At 42.9% G+C, this 22500-nt stretch overlaps 1 protein-coding gene across 1 annotated transcript in view; it reads left to right on the forward strand.

Annotated features, from left to right (window-relative positions):
- Positions 1–22500, forward strand: part of LOC130317331 (zinc finger protein 271-like) — a 59331-nt gene that overhangs the window by 10718 nt on the left and 26113 nt on the right. Inside the window, exons 3-7 of the mRNA XM_056552840.1 lie at positions 9875–10991; positions 11149–11209; positions 19063–19242; positions 19330–19459; positions 21632–21729. Of these exons, the coding sequence (XP_056408815.1) occupies positions 9875–10991; positions 11149–11209; positions 19063–19242; positions 19330–19459; positions 21632–21729 (1586 nt within the window). The remainder of the gene's footprint in view (positions 1–9874; positions 10992–11148; positions 11210–19062; positions 19243–19329; positions 19460–21631; positions 21730–22500) is intronic.

The raw sequence follows: 22500 nt of genomic DNA on the forward strand, positions 1-22500 counted from the left end.
AGGGAGCGATCCCGGTCCAGAGCTGTCGCGAGAACAAGTCACGTGACTAACCCTGGGTCATGTGATCGCTTCTGCATACTACTGCACTGAAAGCGTCGCCCGTTGTCCTGGTTACCACCTGCGCTGATCAGCCCTGGTGTAAAGCAGAAAACAGACGCAGCGAACGCTATAAAGATATATGCCAGACCTGAATATAAAGTTTATCCATAGAGGCTTATGATGTATACTTGTTATTAACCGAATCTATATAAATAGTGCATGAAGGTCAGTCCGCTAACCAACAAGGGTATTGGATAAAGAAAATAAAGGATATATATATATATATATATATATATATATATATATATATATATATATATATATATATATATATAAAAAATAATAATTAAATAAAAATACAACAAAAAAGAATAAAAAAATAAAAAATAAAAAAATAAATATTAAACTAAAAATTTGAAAATTAAATTAAAGAAAAATATAATAAATAAATATTCAAAAAACTAAAATATACATAAAGAAATATAAATAAATAATATAAAAAAAATATATAAAAAAAAGTTATGAATAAATATCATTCCTTATTTATAAGGATCCCTTCCTTTTTTAGGACAATTTTACACCCAGACACACCTTACATTTACACCTCAGATACGCTCCTCTTATGTAGGACTTTCATCCCTCGGAGTCATCTCTGATCTCCAAAGAGATGTCTGTCACCGGGGGACAGTGACATTGGGATTGTAGGGTCCCAACATGTCTCCGTCTACCCACCTACACCTTGGATGGAGCTTCTCTGCTATTATAGCAGCATCAGTCTCACTCAATGTGGTCTGGGTTGTCCATCAATGGTATATGAATGGTAAAGAAATGATAGAAAAACAAAATATAATAAAAAAAAGAAATAAAAAAAGAAATAAAAAAAAAAGAAATTTGAAAAAAATGAACAGATAGATGTGTGTTGAGACAGAGTCACCCACCAACTGTATAGGGGGACTCTCTCTCGATCACACATCAACCTGTTGGAGAGGGGAACTGACATGCATGCACACTGGACCAACCCAAATTCTATAATATCATATTATATTCAAGAAAGGCACATATTCTAAACATAAATCTTAAAGTTTAATAATCTCTAGAATAACGCCATACAGATGATAGACACAGAGCAGGTAATGTCTTCTCCTTGATGTTTCATCTTGAAGTAGATCTATAAAAATAGACAAACAGAAAAAATTGTAAAAATTAATATCCACGTTATACATAGTATCTTATCAAATACTGTGTGTAACCGCCTTAGGATTCAGAGTCAGAACTCTATGTGGCCCCCTGGTTATGCACTCTATGCCATATTCTAAATAATGTTAATTATCCAACATGTGAATCCACCACATTTCTCTCCTTTTCAATAATGCCAGTCTATCACCCCCTCTTGTTGGTGCTGGTACAAAATCAATCGCATCTCAATGACAGACATCTCTTTGGAGATCAGAGATGACTCCGAGGGATGAAAGTCCTACATAAGAGGAGCGTATCTGAGGTGTAAATGTAAGGTGTGTCTGGGTGTAAAATTGTCCTAAAAAAGGAAGGGATCCTTATAAATAAGGAATGATATTTATTCATAACTTTTTTTTATATATTTTTTTTATATTATTTATTTATATTTCTTTATGTATATTTTAGTTTTTTGAATATTTATTTATTATATTTTTCTTTAATTTAATTTTCAAATTTTTATTTTAATTTTTATTTTTTTATTCTTTTTTGTTGTATTTTTATTTAATTATTCATTTTTATATATATATATATATATATACATATATATATATATATATATCCTTTATTTTCTTTATCCAATACCCTTGTTGGTTAGCGGACTGACCTTCATGCACGATTTATATAGATTCGGTTAATAACAAGTATACATCATAAGCCTCTATGGATTAACTTTATATTCAGGTCTGGCACATATCTTTATAGCGTTCGCTGCGTCTGTTTTCTGCTTTACACCAGGGCTGATCAGCGCAGGTGGTAACCAGGACAACGGGCGACGCTTTCAGTGCAGTAGTATGCGGAAGCGATCACATGACCCAGGGTTAGTCACGTGACTTGTTCTCGCGACAGCTCTGGACCGGGATCGCTCCCTGCACAGGCGCAGTGGTGTTTTCACCCACGCCACTGGACGCCATTAAACAAGTACAGAGCGGGTAATAGTCAAACTCCCCATTTCATTATATTATATATGTATAATTATATCATACAGCTGCTATGTATCAACATAATGTTAGTGGAGCATTCAACTTCGAGCGCTGCTATGTTTTAAAACACTTATATGCACTAATATGCACTAATATGCACTTTAATATATGAAATATGAACTGAAGATCTATGATATATACACAATGGAAGATATATGTATACACTGTTTATACAATTTTAATGTTTTTATGTAATGAGCACTTAATTGAAATGTGTATGATGTTTAATGCACATGGGTATTTAAACCCCCTACTGATGTGACACTAAGCTTGAAAATGGCTCCATAGGAGCAGAAACGTTGCTTGTACTGATGTGACCGGAATAAATCAACACTTTTTTCACCGTTCTTTGGAGTGCTGCGTTATTGTTGGATCCTATTTAAACTGAGGACTTTTGGTCAAGAAGTTTTTTGGACGCTGGCACCCACACATTGAGGCTGAGTAGTGCTGCAATAATTTTTTTGGCTTTTATATATATATATATATATATATATATATATACACTGACCCCCCCAAGCTGCGCATATTAATATTCATATTTTCTCCCTCCCCTGGCTGCCAATGAATGAAAACTCTATTAGCGGGGGAGCGGAAGGCTGCTGCCCGCTCTCGCTGCTAAGAGTTTGTCACCCATAGCGGGCAGCAGCAGCAGCATATCATGCTGTGGGGGGTCAGACATGTGGATATATATCCCTCACATCATACATATACAAATGCCGGCTCACCGCTATGAATGACAAGTAAGCTATTGGCAGCAGCAGCGCGATCCTCCGCTCCCTGCACTGCTTTACTTGTCATTCATAGCGGTGAGCCGGCATTTGTATATGTATGATGTGAGGGATATATATCCACATGTCTGACCCCCCACAGCATGATATGCTGCTGCTGCTGCCCACTATGGATGACAAACTCTTAGCAGCGAGAGCGGGCAGCAGCCTTCCGCTCCCCCGCTAATAGAGTTTTTAAGAGTTTTCATTCATTGGCAGCCAGGGGAGGGAGAGCATGAATATTCATATGCACAGCTGGGGGGGGGGGGGGATTCGTGTATATATAAATATGCGCAGCGGGGGTCAGTATATGTGCAGCGGGGGTCAGTATAGATATATAATAGCGCAGCAGGGGGAAAGATATATAGAAATGCTGGAGGGGCCAGATATATACCCCCCCCCCCCACCGATTCTATACATCTTTGCCCACCACAGCGCTTCTATATTAAAACCCTGCCAGGAGCCCTGATTGGCTCCTCAGTCCCGGACATTCAGGGCTCCTGGTGGGGAATTTAAAGATGAAAGTTTATTGTACATTGCAGGGGATCGGAACATGCCGCCTGCTTAATAACATCTGATCGGGTCTCAGAAGTGAGACCCGGTGCGATCAATCCCTCAGCCCGTGTACTACTACCCCCAACATGGAACAGACCCTGTTCCATGCTGGGGGTAGCAGGATTCACTCCGTTTTGAGGAATTTACTGACGGCTCAGAGCTGTCCGCTTTCTGTGAAGCAAAACGGTTTTCCTGTGAGTTTTCTTCACACTCGGAGGTTTTTTCTCTTTTTGTCGGGAACACGCCCCTTTTGTCGGAAAAAAACATTAACCCCTCAGATGCCGTGATCAATACCGATCATGGCATCTGCAGCATTGCAGTCACTTAATTGGATGATTGGATCGGATCGCCCGCAGTGATCCGATCATCCTGCATGGCAGACAGAGGTCCCCTCACCTGTCTCCGCTGTCTTCCCGCAGACCAGAGCAGAAGATGACCGATAACACTGATCAGTGCTATGTCCTATACATAACACTGAACAGGATTAGCAATCGAATGATTGCTATAAATAGTCCCCTATGGGGACTATAAGAGTGTAAAAATAAAAGTAAAAAAGTTAAAAAAAAATGTGAAACCCCCTCCCCCAATAAAATCGTAAATTGCCCCATTTTCCCTATTTCACCCCCACAAAGTGTTAAAAAAATATTTTTTTATATACATATTTGGTATCGCCGCGTGCGTAAATATCTGAACTATTAAAATAAAATGTTAATGATACCGTACGGTATAACATTTTTATAACATTTTATTCCAAAATTTTTTATAAAAAATGTATTCAAAGTTTTATATAAGCAAATATGGTATCAATAAAAAGTACAGATCACGGCGCAAAAAATGAGCCCTCATACCGCCGCATGAAAAAGTTCTAGGTCTTCAAAATAGGGGGATCTTAAACGTATTTTTTTTTTTCACAGCAACAAAAAACAATCAAATTAAAGGTTCCTCTCTAGTAAATCACAGCAGCTGAAAATAACCTTTCTAAAACATATCTACTTTAATGGTATGCTTTAAAATGGGTATTACTAAAGCAAAATAAACTATAATTTGTGACCTAAAAGTGAAAAATCATATCAAATAACGAGACAAAGGTCCTATTGTTAGATAGACAGCACCCTAGGAGAGAGATAATGTACCTTGTACCACAATTGTCAGTCACTGCGGTACAATTAATGATGCATTCTCATATATACTCCAGGGTGCTACTCATAATCTAGGACCTCTCCCCACACCACGTGAGAAAGGTGATAAGGTAAAATGTTACAATTTGGTATCCGTTCCGACGCGTTTCCCCCCAACTTGTGGGGTTTCTCAAGGAACTAATAGGATACAATCATCAGTCATAAAAATAACTTGTCTCTGGTGCTTTTAGATGGTCTCTGATGCTTTTAGATGGTCTCTGATGCTGTAGGTGCCTGAATAAATAAACATATAAACAAACTATTTGCATCTCTCTCAGTACAACATAGAAACTGCAAAACTCTCCCCAGGAGGGGTACATACCATCACTTGATTGACACCACTCTCATGGCCGATAAACTATGGACAGTCTATTGTACTGCATCTCCATAGAAGAAACACTAGATAAACAAGCAGCAGTGCATGTCCGTCAGTTTTATAACACATTGCATTAACAGAGTCAAGCGGGGGGGGGGAGCATGATGTAACATAGTTCCCAGCTGTGGTACATGCCTATCTCATGCCCGCCTAGTACCAACGATGGATACCGCGCGCCACGATAAGCGCACTCCTTAATCTCCGGCGGCATGTATACGGCTCAACATACTGCCATTAAATACACCGGCCGGCATACACTTCCGGGGTAGCACCGATGCACTTCCGGTAGGTACCCATCTGGGTTTCTCATCCCACAGCGCCCACAGCGGAGTCCCCGTGTGCGCCTATTGCGCATGATCGGAGCTACTCCCGATCATGTGACCGTCATGTGATTTTGGTGTTTATCAACATTACGGTAAGGAATGGCCAATGTCAGTCCACTCTATCCCATAGTATACATACAAGGTAAGTATCCCTCATAATATGAACTACTGTCCATCGGGGAGGTTTTTAATGAAAAAATGATTTCTTTATTATAGAACACCGTAGATGGTAATTATTATGAAGGTCTGTGATTATGTCCGCAAATTGGGATGTATTTATGATCACCAAATCCATTGTCCTTCCATAGTGGTTATCAAAAGGAGAGAGAGGTGGCTATAGAGAAAGTAGCTATAAGACGATAACAAAGATGGTAATACTAACACTTAGAGTAGCAAAAAGATCTATCACTCTAGTCTTATATTGAGAGGACAAAGCTACCCAGAACCTTAATATGTCATAACTTCCTCTTATGGCTATACCTGTTCCGGATCCCTGCTGATATTATTAATCCCAGCATCATTAAGTTTTATGGCTATATTTCACTAGACCGCAGGGAAGATAGATATAAATAAGGACTCAAGAACATATGTGGAGGAAAATAAAAAAATGGGGAGACAGAGGTGCCCCCCTAAATCTAAATCCTCAACCCTCTGTCCCTACCTTTTGAGGGACCCACCTCCTTAACAGGGTGGCCTCAACCACAAGGACTTTCCCTCCCTTACTAAGTGATGGATCTATCCGGTTCACATCCTACAGAAAGGAAAAAGAGACGAATGTCTTTGGCGATCCCATCCCCACAGATCTCTAATCACAGCCTGTCATCAAATTATAGTTAGAAAGTCTTCATAATGTTCACCAGATAAGTCCTAGCTCCTAGGGGGGAGAACAAGGCAATTTATTTCATCTCCTAGTCTCCTGTAGCCTAAGCAAATCCTCCTTTATCATCCAATGGAGTGACACTGCACATTATCCCTGTTCGATAAAGGGTGTGAATAAAAGGCTCTCATTTAAGCCATAAGGTCTCACTGTCTTCAGTCTGAAAATCCATTCAGCCTCCTTCCTCAATATCTTTCTATCCGTATCGCCTCTCCTTATACTCGATCTGATGACCTCTATCACCTGAAATGTTAATACCTTAGGATTTCCATTGTGTTGTTCCCACACATGTTTGGCTATAGAAGTATCACGTCTATGTCGTATGTCACCCAGATGTTCCCCCACCCTCCTTCGTATCTCACGGCTCGTTTTCCCCACATAGCCCAATGGACATGTACATCTACATAAATATACCACTCCACTTGTTTTACAATTTGCGAAATCCCTGATCTTGAATTCTTCACCTGTATGATCGTTCTTAAAGGTTTTGGATTTGTCCATAAAAGGGCATGCTATACAGTTCCCTCCACATTTAAGTGCCTATAGGCTTTCTTTCCAACCAAGATCCTGATACTTCTTCTATTTCAAAGTGGCTATGGACCACAAAGTCCCTGATGGATCTGCCTCTTCGAAAAGTAATGGACGGATGGTCAGATAACACATCTTTCAAGTGAGGGTCAGTTTTTAGAATGCCCCAGTATCGACCCAAAATGTTTTTAACCTGTTCTGATCTTTCATCAAAGGTGCCTATCATTTGGATCTGTTTGCTGTTATTGGGTGCTCTAATTTTAGGAGTAAGAAGATCTGTCCTATCACTCTTAAGTGCATGTTTAAAGGCTTTTCTGAGGACCCTATCGGGATACCCCCTTTCTTGGAACCTATTTCTCAGGTCAGCCGAGTGCCTAATAAAGTCCTCCCTGTCTGAGCAATTGCGTCTCAGTCGTAGATACTGACCCCTGGGGATCCCGTGTTTCTGAGGGTTGGGGTGGTGACTCTCGTATCTTAATAAGTTATTGGTCGCCGTGGGTTTCCTATATATGCTCGTCCTAAGGCTCCCCCTTCCGTCTTTCTCAATTAGCACATCCAAAAACGGGAGGGATACAGAGCTGCTTTCTGATGTAAACCGCAGCCCAATAGGATTATGATTGAGGGATGATACAAACTCTTTAAACAAAGCCTCCGTACCCTTCCACAATATAAACACGTCGTCTATATATCTTCCCCAATATAGAATTTTTGATGTATACTGGTTTTCCTCCTCTCCACGTACTAAACGTACTAATTTGGTTAAAAAGTCTGTGATTTTTTTTTAAGCGCAACAATAATAGAAAAGTACGTTACCATGGGGATCATTTTAATCATATTGACCCAAAGAATAAAGAAAACGTCATTTTTACCGTAAAGTGTAGGGCGTGAAAACGAAACCTTCCAAAATTAGCAAAATTGTGGTTTTCTTTTTAATTTCCCCACACAAATAATATTTTTTGGATTGGGCCGTACATTTTATGATATAATGAGTGATGACATTACAACGGACAACTGGTCGCGCAAAAAACAAGCCCTCATACTCGTCTGTGGATGAAAATATAAAAGAGTTAGGATTTTTTGAAGGCGAGGAGGAAAAAAGGAAAACGTAAAAATAAAATAGTCTGCGTCCTTAAGGCCAAAATGGGCTGAGTCCTTAAGGGGTTAATAATCAGACAATGGGATTTATGGATGTTTTCTCATTCTGTCTCATAGTTGAGGTTATAACCTATGATGATAATTACAGCCTCATCTTTATAAGGGGGAGAACAAGTACAATTGGGGGCTGACTAAATACTTTTTTGCCCCACTGTATATATACGTATGTGTGTGTGTGTATATATATATATATATATATATATGTATGTATATATGTATTTTTGTTTGTATGTGTATGTATATATGTGTGTATGTATATTTGTGTATGTATCTGTGTATATAGGTGTGTGTACGTATGATGTGTGTGTGTATATATATGTATGTATGATGTATTTTGTGTGTATATATAGGTGTGTGTATGTATGATGTATTATGTGTGTATATATATGTGTGTGTATGTATGATGTATGTATGTGTATATATGATGTATTGTGTGTATATATATATGTGTGTGTATGTATGTGTGTATGTGTATATATGATGTATGTGTGTATATATGTGTGTGTATATATGTGTGTGTATGTATGTGTGTGTATATATGTATATATGTGTGTATATATGTATATATATGTGTGTATGTTCCAGCATCACGTCCACACGGCTGTAGATATTACCATTACACTTGGTCACATGTTACTTATATGTCACCAACAAACATAGGATCGGTGATTTAACCCTTACTCACCCCCATTTGCCAGGGGCGGGGCTTATGTATAAAGTCCCATACAAGTCTATGGGAAATATATGTTACTATATAACTTCCAAACGGCTGGAGATATTTCCATAATACTTGGTCACATGTTACTTATATGTCCACTTAAAATATAGGATAGTTATTTAACCCTTAACTACCCCCATTTGTTAGGGTCGGGGGTTTTGTTTAAGTCCCATACAAATCTATGTTACTTATATGTCATCTCCTGATGAATGTGGCAGTCAGGCTGCCTCCCCGCATTCCATGCCCCATCTTGTAAAGACATGCCCACCCTTTAAGCCACACCCCTTTTATTTTCAGCCCCACCTGAAGACGGGAGATTAGGATTAGAAATGAGGATTAGATATGGGGTTGGGATATAAGGAGGGGATTTGGGGTCGGGATATGAGGACAAATGTTTTCTCCTTTGTTGCCTCACCCCCCCCCCCCCAAGGATTAGGTAGGAAAAATTGGGCAGCGTCGGGTACTCAGCTAGTATATATATATATACACAAGTCAACAGGAAAGCATTACTGTATGATGACATCACTCAGGGGCGGGGCTAGAGTTCATAGACAAGATCCAGCCACACCCCCTGAGACAGCAGAGAATGATGCGATGTCTCAGGAGGAGGTGCTGGGCATCTTCTGAGACAACACCACACCAACAATGAAAGGCCTACACAACTTTCTTGCAGGAGGGAGGGAGGAGGTGGAGACTACACTGACAATGAGAGGACAATACAACTTTCTGTTAGGGGGGGAGGGAGGAGGTGGAAGCTGCAGAGACAATACCACACTGACAATAACAGGACTACACAACTTCCTGTTAGGGGGCAGGGAGGAGCTAGGAGTTGCAGAGACAACACTACAATAACAATGAGAGGACTACACAACTTCCTATTGAAGCAGTTGGAGGAGCTGAACGGCTCTATCATAGAGATATGGAGGGGGCATGGCGGACCCCCCACAATCTAAAACTTACCCCCTATCCTGCAGATAGGGAATCCGTTTTTCACCACTAGACTTCTCCTTTAAACTCCCAGACACCTCTGTAATCCTCAGCTCGATAACTTTCCTTCTCTTTGTCTTATGCTTAAGAAAATAAACTTTTATCTGATTTATGAGGAATATACAGAAATCAAACTCTTCTTACATTTTCTCTAGATGTCTACAGCGAAGACTCAGGACAAAGTTTCCTGTCATCCATAGAGTTTACCAGAGACGAAAGAAAAGCACATTTAGTGGGACAGCAAAGAATTCACACAGGGGAGAAACCATTTTCTTGTTCTGAATGTGGGAAAGGTTTTATCAGCAAATCAAAGCAAGACCAACATCGTACAATCCACACAGGAGAGAAGACATATTCATGTCCCAAATGTGGAAAATGTTTTGCTCAGAGATATATACTAGTCAAGCATTATAAGATTCATACAGGGGAGAGCCAGTTTTCATGTTTGGAATGTGGGAAATATTTTATCAATGACTCAACACTAGTACAACATCAGAGAATTCACACAGGAGAGAAGCCATATTCATGTTTGGAATGTGGAAAATGTTTCACTAAGAATTCCAATCTAATTGAACATAAGAAAATTCACAAAGGGGAGAAGCTGTTTTCATGTTTAGTATGTGGAAAATCTTTTACCAAGAAATCAACTTTAGTAGAACATCAGAGGACTCACACAGGAGAGAAGCCTTTTTCATGCTCTGAATGTGGGAAACGATTTACCAAGAATTCAAGTTTAATTCAACATGAGAAAATTCACACAGGGGAAAAGCTGTTTTCATGTTCCGAATGTGGGAAAAGTTTTACCAAGAAACATGGTCTCGTTGCACATCATAAGGTTCACACAAGAGAGAAGCCATTTTTATGTTCTGAATGTGAGAAATGTTTTGTCCAGAAACGTGATCTGGTTGAGCATCATAAAATTCACACAGGGGAGAAGCCATTTTCATGTCCTGAGTGTGGAAAATCTTTTACCCAAAAATCTAATCTTGTTAAACATTACAGAAGCCACACGGGGGAGAGGCCCTTTCCATGTTTGGAATGTGGAAAACGCTTTACTCATAAATCGGATCTTACACTTCACCAGAGAATCCACACAGGGGAGAAACCATTTTCATGTTTAGAATGTGGGAAATGTTTTATCACAAAATCACGTCTTATTATTCATCAGAGAATCCACACAGGAGAAAAGCCGTTTTCTTGTACAGAATGTGGGAAATGTTTTACCCACCAGTCAGGTCTTATTATACATCTAAAAGTTCACAAAGGAGAAAAGCCATTATAATGTTAAAGGTTGTGGGAAATATTTGACCTGAAGATTTTCAGCAGAGAAGCGGCTTACGTGTGAGGTCGGAGGACGACACTTTACCCAGAGATCACTTCTTCACTTTATAATTCATATCGATCTTTGTTTTTGTGAATTCTCCACCAGATTTTTTAAGTCATTTATTTGGGGGTTGTCCAGGATTAACCCTTTGTTCATGTTTGAAGTCGTATTATTTATGTTAATATTACTCATTACTAATTATTTATGTCAATATTACTGATTGCTGCTTATTATTTATGTTATTATGACTTATTCCTTATTTATGTTAACCCCTTAAGGACGCAGCTCATTTTCACCTTAACCTGTTAAGGACCAAAGGTGTAAACTTACGCCCCTAGTCCCGCTCCCGTGATATAACGCGGGGTTACACGGTAACCCCACATCATATCACGGTGGGCCCGGCGTCATAGTGAAGCCGGGACCAGCCACTAATAGCGCGCGGCACTGATCTGGCTAAAAGTGAAAGTAAAAGTGCCCGGTTAGCTCAGGGAGCTGTTCGGGATCGTCGCGGTATAGTCATCCCGATCAGCTGTAGCACAGGACGAGGTCTCTTACCTTCCTTCCTGCAGTCCGATCGCCCAATCAATGATTCAAGCCCGAGATCACTGATTGATCCATTCCTATGGAGATGCATCAATCAGTGGTAAAGATCAGTACATGCAATGTTATAGCCCCCCCTATAGGAGCTATAATATGGCATAAGAATAGTGTAAAAAAATCATTAACTCTTTCAATTATCCCTTCCCCTAATAAAAGTTTGAATCACCCGGCATTTCAAAGAATAAAAAAACAACTGTGTAAATAAAAATAAACATATGTGGTATCGCCGCGTGCGGAAATGTCCGAATTATAAAAATATATCACTAATTAAACCGCACGTTCAATGGCGTACGCGCAAAAAAATTCCGAAGTCCAAAATAGCGCATTTTATGTCACTTTTTATATCATGAAAAGATTAATAAAAAGCGATCAAAAAGTCCGATCAATGCAAAAATGGTACCGACAAAAACTTCAGATCACGGCGCAAAAAATGAGCCCTCATACCGCCCCATACACGGAAAAATAAAGTTATGGGGTCAGAAGATGACAATTTTAAATGTATAAATTTTCCTGCATGTAGTTATGATTTTTTCCAGAAGACAAAATCCAACCTATATAAGTCGGGGATCATTATAACCGTACGGACCTACAGAATAATGATAAGGGGTCATTTTACCGAAATATGTACTGCGTAGAAACGGAAGCCCCCAAAAGTTACAAAAAGGCGTTTTTTTTTTCAATTTTGTCGCACAATGATTTTTTTTCTGTTTCACCGTAGATTTTTGGGCAAAATGACTGATGTCATTACGAAGTAGAATTGGCGACGCAAAAAATAAGCATCATATGGAATTTTAGGTGCAAAATTGAAAGAGTTCTGATTTTTTTAAAGGTAAGGAGGACAAAAAAAAGGTACGAAAAACGCCTGGTCCTTAAGGGGTTAAAGACGCAGCCCTTTTTTGTAATTCTGACCACCGTCACTTTAAGCGTTAACTCTAAAACGCTTTTACCGATTATTCTGAGATTGTTTTTTCGTGACATATTCTACTTTATTTTGGTGGTAAATTTTCATCGTCACTTGCATCATTTCTTGGTGAAAAATCACAAAATGTCAGGAAAATTTCGAAAATTTTGCATTTTCTAAATTTGAAGCTTCTCTACGTGTAAGGAAAATGGATATTTCCAATAAATGTTTGGGATTTGAGATCGGCGATTTGCGCTGATTCCGGGTCAATTGGGTCCCTGGTGACCCTGAAAAGAAGGGTTAAAAGGTGCCACCCGAGACGGCGCCTATCACCCATTAGCAGCAGGACTGGGTACAGGTGCCACTTCACGATCGTTCTGATTGGGACTCCGGCTGTGGGGGGTTGTCCCTAACGGCAGCTGCTCCGCCCCTATTCCAGAGAGCGGGTGCTGGGGGGCCCCTGATAACATAGAATATGTCCCGAAAAAACTAAATCTCTGAATCATACTTATTATTCCTTATTATTTATGTAAATATTCCTTATTATTCCTTATTATTTGTTATTACTTATTATTTATGTTATTACTTATTATTTATGTTATTATTACTTATTATTATTCCTTATTATTTATGTTATTCCTTATTATTAATGTTAATATATCTTATTATTATTACTTATTATTCCTTATTATTTATGTTATTACTTATTATTTATGTTAATATTACTTATTATTATTCCTTATTATTCCTTATTATTTATGTTATTATTACTTATTATTCCTTATTATTTATGTTATTATTACTTATTATTCCTTATTATTTATGTTAATATTCCTTATTATTCCTTATTATTTATGTTATTATTACTTATTATTCCTTATTTTTTATGTTATTACTTATTATTTATGTTAATATTACTTATTTATTATTACTTATTTATGTTAATATTACTTATTATTATTTATGTTAATATTACTTATTATTTATGTTAATATTACTTATTATTATTTATGTTAATATTACTTATTATTCCTTATTATTTATGTTATTACTTATTATTCCTTATTATTTATGTTATTACTTATTATTTATGTTATTACTTATTATTTATGTTATTCCTTATTATTTATGTTAATATTCCTTATTATTACTTTTTATGTTAATATTTCAGGACAAGTTGCACTTTATTATATAATTTATTACAAAGCAAAATTGAAACCAATAAAATGACGACAATAATATCACAATAGAGTAAACCTGACCGGTAACTGTTCTGTGCGTCACAAAGACTTCAATCATACCGGACACTTAACGGTTAAAAAACTATAAATAAATAAATATATAAAACTTATCGCAGCACCAAATATACTGCAGGGACTAATACTGAACCGCAGAGACATGAAGAAAAGAACCGGAACAAATACAACGTTATATATATACACTGTATACACACACGGCTCCGCACCGTACACTGTATACACACACGGCTCCGCACCGTACACTGTATACACACACGGCTCCGCACCGTACACTGTATACACACACGGCTCCGCACCGTACACTGTATATACACGGCTCCGCACCGTACACTGTATACACACACGGCTCCGCACTATACACTGTATACACACACGGCTCCGCACCGTACACTGTATACACACACAGCTCCGCACCGTACACTGTATACACACACGGCTCCGCACCGTACACTGTATACACACACGGCTCCGCACCGTACACTGTATACACACACGGCTCCGCACCGTACACTGTATACACACACGGCTCCGCACCGTACACTGTATACACACACGGCTCCGCACCGTACACTGTATACACACACGGCTCCGCACCGTACACTGTATATACACACGGCTCCGCACCGTACACTGTATACACACACGGCTCCGCACCGTACACTGTATATACACGCGGCTCCGCACCGTACACTGTATACACACACGGCTCCGCACCGTACACTGTATACACACACGGCTCCGCACCGTACACTGTATATACACGGCTCTGCACCGTACACTGTATACACACACGGCTCCGCACTATACACTGTATACACACACGGCTCCGCACCGTACACTGTATACACACACGGCTCCGCACCGTACACTGTATACACACACGGCTCCGCACCGTACACTGTATACACACACGGCTCCGCACCGTACACTGTATACACACACGGCTCCGCACCGTACACTGTATACACACACGGCTCCGCACCGTACACTGTATACACACAAGGCTCCGCACCGTACACTGTATATACACACGGCTCCGCACCGTACACTGTATATACAGAAGGCTCCACCGTACACTGTATATACACAAGGCTCCGCACCGTACACTGTATATACACACGGCTCCGCACCGTACACTGTATATACAGAAGGCTCCGCACCGTACACCGTATATACACACGGCTCCGCACCGTACACCGTATACACACACGGCTCCGCACCGTACACCTTATATACACACGGCTCCTCACCGTACACCGTATATACACAAGGCTCCGCACCGTACACCGTATACACACACGGCTCCGCACCGTACACCGTATATACACACGGCTCCGCACCGTACACCGTATATACACAGGGCTCCGCACCGTACACTGTATACACACATGGCTCCGCACCGTACACTGTATACACACACGGCTCCGCACCGTACACCGTATACACACGGCTCCGCACCGTACTCCGTATACACACGGCTCCGCACCGTACACTGTATAAACACGGCTCCGCACCGTACACCGTATACACACGCGGCTCCGCACCGTACACCGTATACACACGCGGCTCCGCACCGTACACCGTATACACACACTGCTCCGCACCGTACACCGTATACACACACGGCTCCGCACCGTACATCGTATACAAACACGGCTCCGCACCGTACACCGTATATACACATGGCTCCGCACCGTACACCGTATATACACACGGCTCCGCACCGTACACCGTATATACACACGGCTCCGCACCGTACACCGTATACACACACGGCTCCGCACCGTACACTGTATACACACACGGCTCCGCACCGAACACTGTATATACACACGGCTCCGCACCGTACACCGTATACACACACGGCTCCGCACCGTACACTGTATATACACACGGCTCCGCAACGTACACTGTATATAAACACGGCTCCGCACCGTACACTGTATATAAACACGGCTCCGCACCGTACACTGTATATACACACGGCTCCGCACCGTACACTGTATACACACACAGCTCCGCACCGTACACTGTATATACACACACGGCTCCGCACCGTACACTGTATACACACGGCTCCGCACCATACACTGTATACACACACGGCTCCGCACCGTACACTGTATACACACACGGCTCCGCACCGTACACTGTATACACACACGGCTCCGCACCGTACACTGTATATACACAAGGCTCCGCACCGTACACTGTATACACACACGGCTCCGCACCGTACACTGTATACACACACGGCTCCGCATCGTACACTGTATACACACACGGCTCCGCACCGTACACTGTATATACACACGGCTCCGCACCGTACACTGTATACACACACGGCTCCGCACCGTACACTGTATACACACGGCTCCGCACCGTACACTGTATATACACACGGCTCCGCACCGTACACTGTATACACACACGGCTCCGCACCGTACACTGTATACACACGGCTCCGCACCGTACACTGTATATACACACGGCTCCGCACCGTACACTGTATACACACACGGCTCCGCACCGTACACTGTATACACACACGGCTCCGCACCGTACACTGTATACACACACGGCTCCGCACCGTACACTGTATATACACACGGCTCCGCACCGTACACTGTATATACACACGGCTCCGCACCGTACACTGTATACACACACGGCTCCGCACCGTACACTGTATACACACACGGCTCCGCACCGTACACTGTATACACACACGGCTCCGCACCGTACACTGTATACACACACGGCTCCGCACCGTACACTGTATATACACACGGCTCCGCACCGTACACTGTATATACACACGGCTCCGCACCGTACACTGTATATACACACGGCTCCGCACCGTACACTGTATATACACACGGCTCCGCACCGTACACTGTATATACACAAGGCTCCGCACCGTACACTGTATACACACACGGCTCCGCACCGTACACTGTATACACACACGGCTCCGCACCGTACACTGTATACACACACGGCTCCGCACCGTACACTGTATACACACACGGCTCCGCACCGTACACTGTATACACACACGGCTCCGCACCGTACACTGTATACACACGGCTCCGCACCGTACACTGTATACACACACGGCTCCGCACCGTACACTGTATATACACACGGCTCCGCACTGTACACTGTATACACACGGCTCCGCACCGTACACTGTATACACACGCGGCTCCGCACCGTACACTGTATACACACACGGCTCCGCACCGTACACTGTATACACACACGGCTCCGCACCGTACACTGTATACACACACGGCTCCGCACCGTACACTGTATACACACGGCTCCGCACCGTACACTGTATATACACACGGCTCCGCACCGTACACCGTATACACACACGGCTCCGCACCGTACACTGTATATACACACGGCTCCGCACCGTACACTGTATACACACACGGCTCCGCACCGTACACTGTATACACACACGGCTCCGCACCGTACACTGTATACACACACTGCTCCGCACCGTACACTGTATACACACGGCTCCGCACCGTACACTGTATATACACACGGCTCCGCACCGTACACTGTATATACACACGGCTCCGCACCGTACACTGTATACACACACGGCTCCGCACCGTACACTGTATACACACACGGCTCCGCACCGTACACTGTATACACACACGGCTCCGCACCGTACACTGTATACACACACGGCTCCGCACCGTACACTGTATACACACGGCTCCGCACCGTACACTGTATATACACACGGCTCCGCACCGTACACTGTATATACACACGGCTCCGCACCGTACACTGTATACACACACGGCTCCGCACCGTACACTGTATACACACACGGCTCCGCACCGTACACTGTATATACACACGGCTCCGCTCCGTACACTGTATATACACACGGCTCCGCACCGTACACTGTATATACACACGGCTCCGCACCGTACACTGTATATACACACGGCTCCGCACCGTACACTGTATACACACACGGCTCCGCACCGTATCGGATTGTCTCCCCTCATGTTTATGGATTCCTGGAAGGAGCGATCACATGACCCAGCCTGACTCCTCCCACACACATGATCAGTCACATGGCCCAGCCTGACTCCTCCCACACACATGAGCGGTCACATGGCCCACCCTGACTCCTCCCACACACATGAGCGGTCACATGGCCATGACATCATCACAGGTCCTTCGGCCTCCAGGATGTAACATCTTGCTCCTGGTTATTGTGGGACTTGTAGTTCTTTATACACCTGTACACAATGCACACAGGGGCTTTATAGAGGGGACAGGACGCCCCCCGAATATATCCTGAAGAGAAGGAAAACTCCAGCGCCGTATATATAGGATCTATAGAGGAATGTCACCGACCACCGAGAGGATCCTAGAGCTCAGCCTGGAGATCATCTACCTGCTGACCGGAGAGGTGAGGGATTGTGGGAAATGGTCACATGACCTCATCTCTAGGGATAATACAGGACATGACCGGAGAGGTGAGGGATTGTGGGAAATGGTCACATGACCTCTTATCTCTAGGAATAATACAGGACATGACCGGAGAGGTGAGGGATTGTGGGAAATGGTCACATGACCTCTTATCTCTAGGGATAATACAGGACATGACCGGAGAGGTGAGGGATTGTGGGAAATGGTCACATGACCTCTTATCTCTAGGGATAATACAGGACATGACCGGAGAGGTGAGGGATTGTGGGAAATGGTCACATGACCTCTTATCTCTAGGGATAATACAGGACATGACCGGAGAGGTGAGGGATTGTGGGAAATGGTCACATGACCTCTTATCTCTAGGGATAATACAGGACATGACCGGAGAGGTGAGGGATTGTGGGAAATGGTCACATGACCTCTTATCTCTAGGGATAATACAGGACATGACCGGAGAGGTGAGGGATTGTGGGAAATGGTCACATGACCTCTTATCTCTAGGGATAATACAGGACATGACCGGAGAGGTGAGGGATTCTGGGAAATGGTCACATGACCTCTTATCTCTAGGGATAATACAGGACATGACCGGAGAGGTGAGGGATTGTGGGAAATGGTCACATGACCTCTTATCTCTAGGGATAATACAGGACATGACCGGAGAGGTGAGGGATTGTGGGAAATGGTCACATGACCTCTTATCTCTAGGGATAATACAGGACATGACCGGAGAGGTGAGGGGTCTGTATATAGGGATATTTATCGGGGTCTCTCCATACTCAGGATTACACAGTAGTGAAGAAGACATCTGGAGAGTGTGTGGCCCCCAGCAGGTCAGGAGGATGGAGCAGGGCCCGGGGCCCCATCACGGAGCCTCCACCTCCCTCACTGATACCTGAGAGGAACAATGAGCAGAAGATCCTAGAACTCACCCACAAGATGATGGAGCTGCTGACTGGAGAGGTGAGCGCTGCTGGGAATGCTGGGACATTATACAGGAACACAAGGGATGATGGGTCTGGATGATGACTGGATCATTGTGTGTGTCAGGTTCCTATAAGGTGTCAGGATGTCACTGTCTATTTCTCCATGGAGGAGTGGGAGTATATAGAAGGACACAAGGATCTGTACCAGGACATAGTCATGATGGAGGACCACCGGCCCCGAACATCACCACCGGGTAAGATATATTTATTATAGACCACCGGCCCCGAACATCACCACCGGGTAAGATATATTTATTATAGACCACCGGCCCCGAACATCACCACCGGGTAAGATATATTTATTATAGACCACCGGCCCCGAACATCACCACTGGGTAAGATATATTTATTATAGACCACCGGCCCCGAACATCACCACTGGGTAAGATATATTTATTATAGACCACCGGCCCCGAACATCACCACTGGGTAAGATATATTTATTATAGACCACCGGCCCCGAACATCACCACTGGGTAAGATATATTTATTATAGACCACCGGCCCCGAACATCACCACTGGGTAAGATATATTTATTATAGACCACCGGCCCCCAACATCACCACTGGGTAAGATATATTTATTATAGACCACCGGACCCAAACATCACCACTGGGTAAGATATATTTATTATAGACCACCGGCCCCGAACATCACCACTGGGTAAGATATATTTATTATAGACCACCGGCCCCGAACATCACCACTGGGTAAGATATATTTATTATAGACAACCGGCCCCGAACATCACCACTGGGTAAGATATATTTATTATAGACCACCGGTCCCGAACATCACCACTGGGTAAGATATATTTATTATAGACCACCGGCCCCCAACATCACCACTGGGTAAGATATATTTATTATAGACCACCGGCCCCGAACATCACCACCGGGTAAGATATATTTATTATAGACCACCGGCCCCCAACATCACCACTGGGTAAGATATATTTATTATAGACCACCGGCCCCGAACATCACCACTGGGTAAGATATATTTATTATAGACCACCGGCCCCGAACATCACCAACGGGTAAGATATATTTATTATAGACCACCGGCCCCGAACATCACCACCGGGTAAGATATATTTATTATAGACCACCGGCCCCGAACATCACCAACGGGTAAGATATATTTATTATAGACCACCGGCCCCGAACATCACCACTGGGTAAGATATATTTATTATAGACCACCGGCCCCGAACATCACCACCGGGTAAGATATATTTATTATAGACCACCGGCCCCGAACATCACCAACGGGTAAGATATATTTATTACAGACCACCGGCCCCGAACATCACCAACGGGTAAGATATATTTATTATAGACCACCGGCCCCGAACATCACCACTGGGTAAGATATATTTATTATAGACCACCGGCCCCGAACATCACCACCGGGTAAGATATATTTATTATAGACCACCGGCCCCGAACATCACCACTGGGTAAGATATATTTATTATAGACCACCGACCCCGAACATCACCACTGGGTAAGATATATTTATTATAGACCACCGGCCCCCAACATCACCACTGGGTAAGATATATTTATTATAGACCACCGGCCCCCAACATCACCACTGGGTAAGATATATTTATTATAGACCACCGGCCCCGAACATCACCACTGGGTAAGATATATTTATTACAGACCACCGGCCCCGAACATCGCCACTGGGTAAGATATATTTATTATAGACCACCGGCCCCGAACATCACCACTGGGTAAGATACATTTATTATAGACCACCGGCCCCGAACATCACCACTGGGTAAGATATATTTATTATAGACCACCGGCCCCCAACATCACCACTGGGTAAGATATATATTTTTTATAGACCACCGGCCCCGAACATCACCAGGAAAGATATATTTATTATAGACCACCGGCCCCCAACATCACCACTGGGTAAGATATATTTATTATAGACCACCGGCCCCCAACATCATCACTGGGCAAGATATATTTATTATAGACCACCGGCCCCAAACATCATAGGGTAAGATATATTTATTATAGACCACCGGCCCCTGACATCACCACTGGGTAAGATATATTTATTATAGACCACCGGCCCCTGACATCACCACTGGGCAAGATATATTTATTATAGACCACCGGCCCCAAACATCATAGGGTAAGATATATTTATTATAGACCACCGACCCCCAACATCTCCACTGGGTAAGATATATTTATTATAGACCACCGGCCCCCAACATCACCACTGGGTAAGAGGAGCCTCTCATTGATGGTAAAGGAGAGAGCAGTATTGGGGCCCCTAGATCCCCCATCATCTGATCATCTTCACAATATATTCAGTCACTGTGTGTCTCCTACAGATGGATCCAGGAAGAGGAACCCACCAGAGAGATGTCCTGCTCCTCTGCATTCCCAGGACTGTCCGGGGGGAGATGACAATGTCCTACAGGATGATCAGGTAGAGAGGACAATGTCCTACAGGATGATCAGGTAGATGGAGAGGACAATGTCCTACAGGATGATCAGGTAGATCGAGAGGACAATGTCCTACAGGATGATCAGGTAGATGGAGAGGACGATGTCCTACAGGATGATCGGGTAGAGAGGACAATGTCCTACAGGATGATCAGGTAGATGGAGAGGACAATGTCCTACAGGATGATCAGGTAGATGGAGAGGACGATGTCCAACAAATGTCCTACAGGATGATCAGGTAGAGAGGACAATGTCCTACAGGATGATCAGGTAGAGAGGACAATGTCCTACAGGATGATCAGGTAGAGAGGACAATGTCCTACAGGATGATCAGGTAGATGGAGAGGACAATGTCCTACAGGATGATCAGGTAGATGGAGAGGACAATGTCCTACAGGATGATCAGGTAGATGGAGAGGACAATGTCCTACAGGATGATCAGGTAGATGGAGAGGACAATGTCCTACAGGATGATCAGGTAGATGGAGAGGACAATGTCCTACAGGATGATCAGGTAGATGGAAAGGACAATGTCCTATAGGATGATCAGGTAGATGGAGAGGACAATGTCCTACAGGATGATCAGGTAGATGGAGTTGACAATGTCCTACAGGATGATCAGGTAGAGAGGACAATGTCCTACAGGATAATCAGGTAGATGGAGAGGACAATGTCCTACAGGATGATCAGGTAGATGGAGAGGACAATGTCCTACAGGATGATCAGGTAGAGAGGACAATGTCCTACAGGATGA

Source organism: Hyla sarda, unplaced genomic scaffold, assembly GCF_029499605.1.
Source record: "Hyla sarda isolate aHylSar1 unplaced genomic scaffold, aHylSar1.hap1 scaffold_199, whole genome shotgun sequence".
Classification (NCBI taxonomy): Eukaryota; Metazoa; Chordata; class Amphibia; order Anura; family Hylidae; genus Hyla; species Hyla sarda.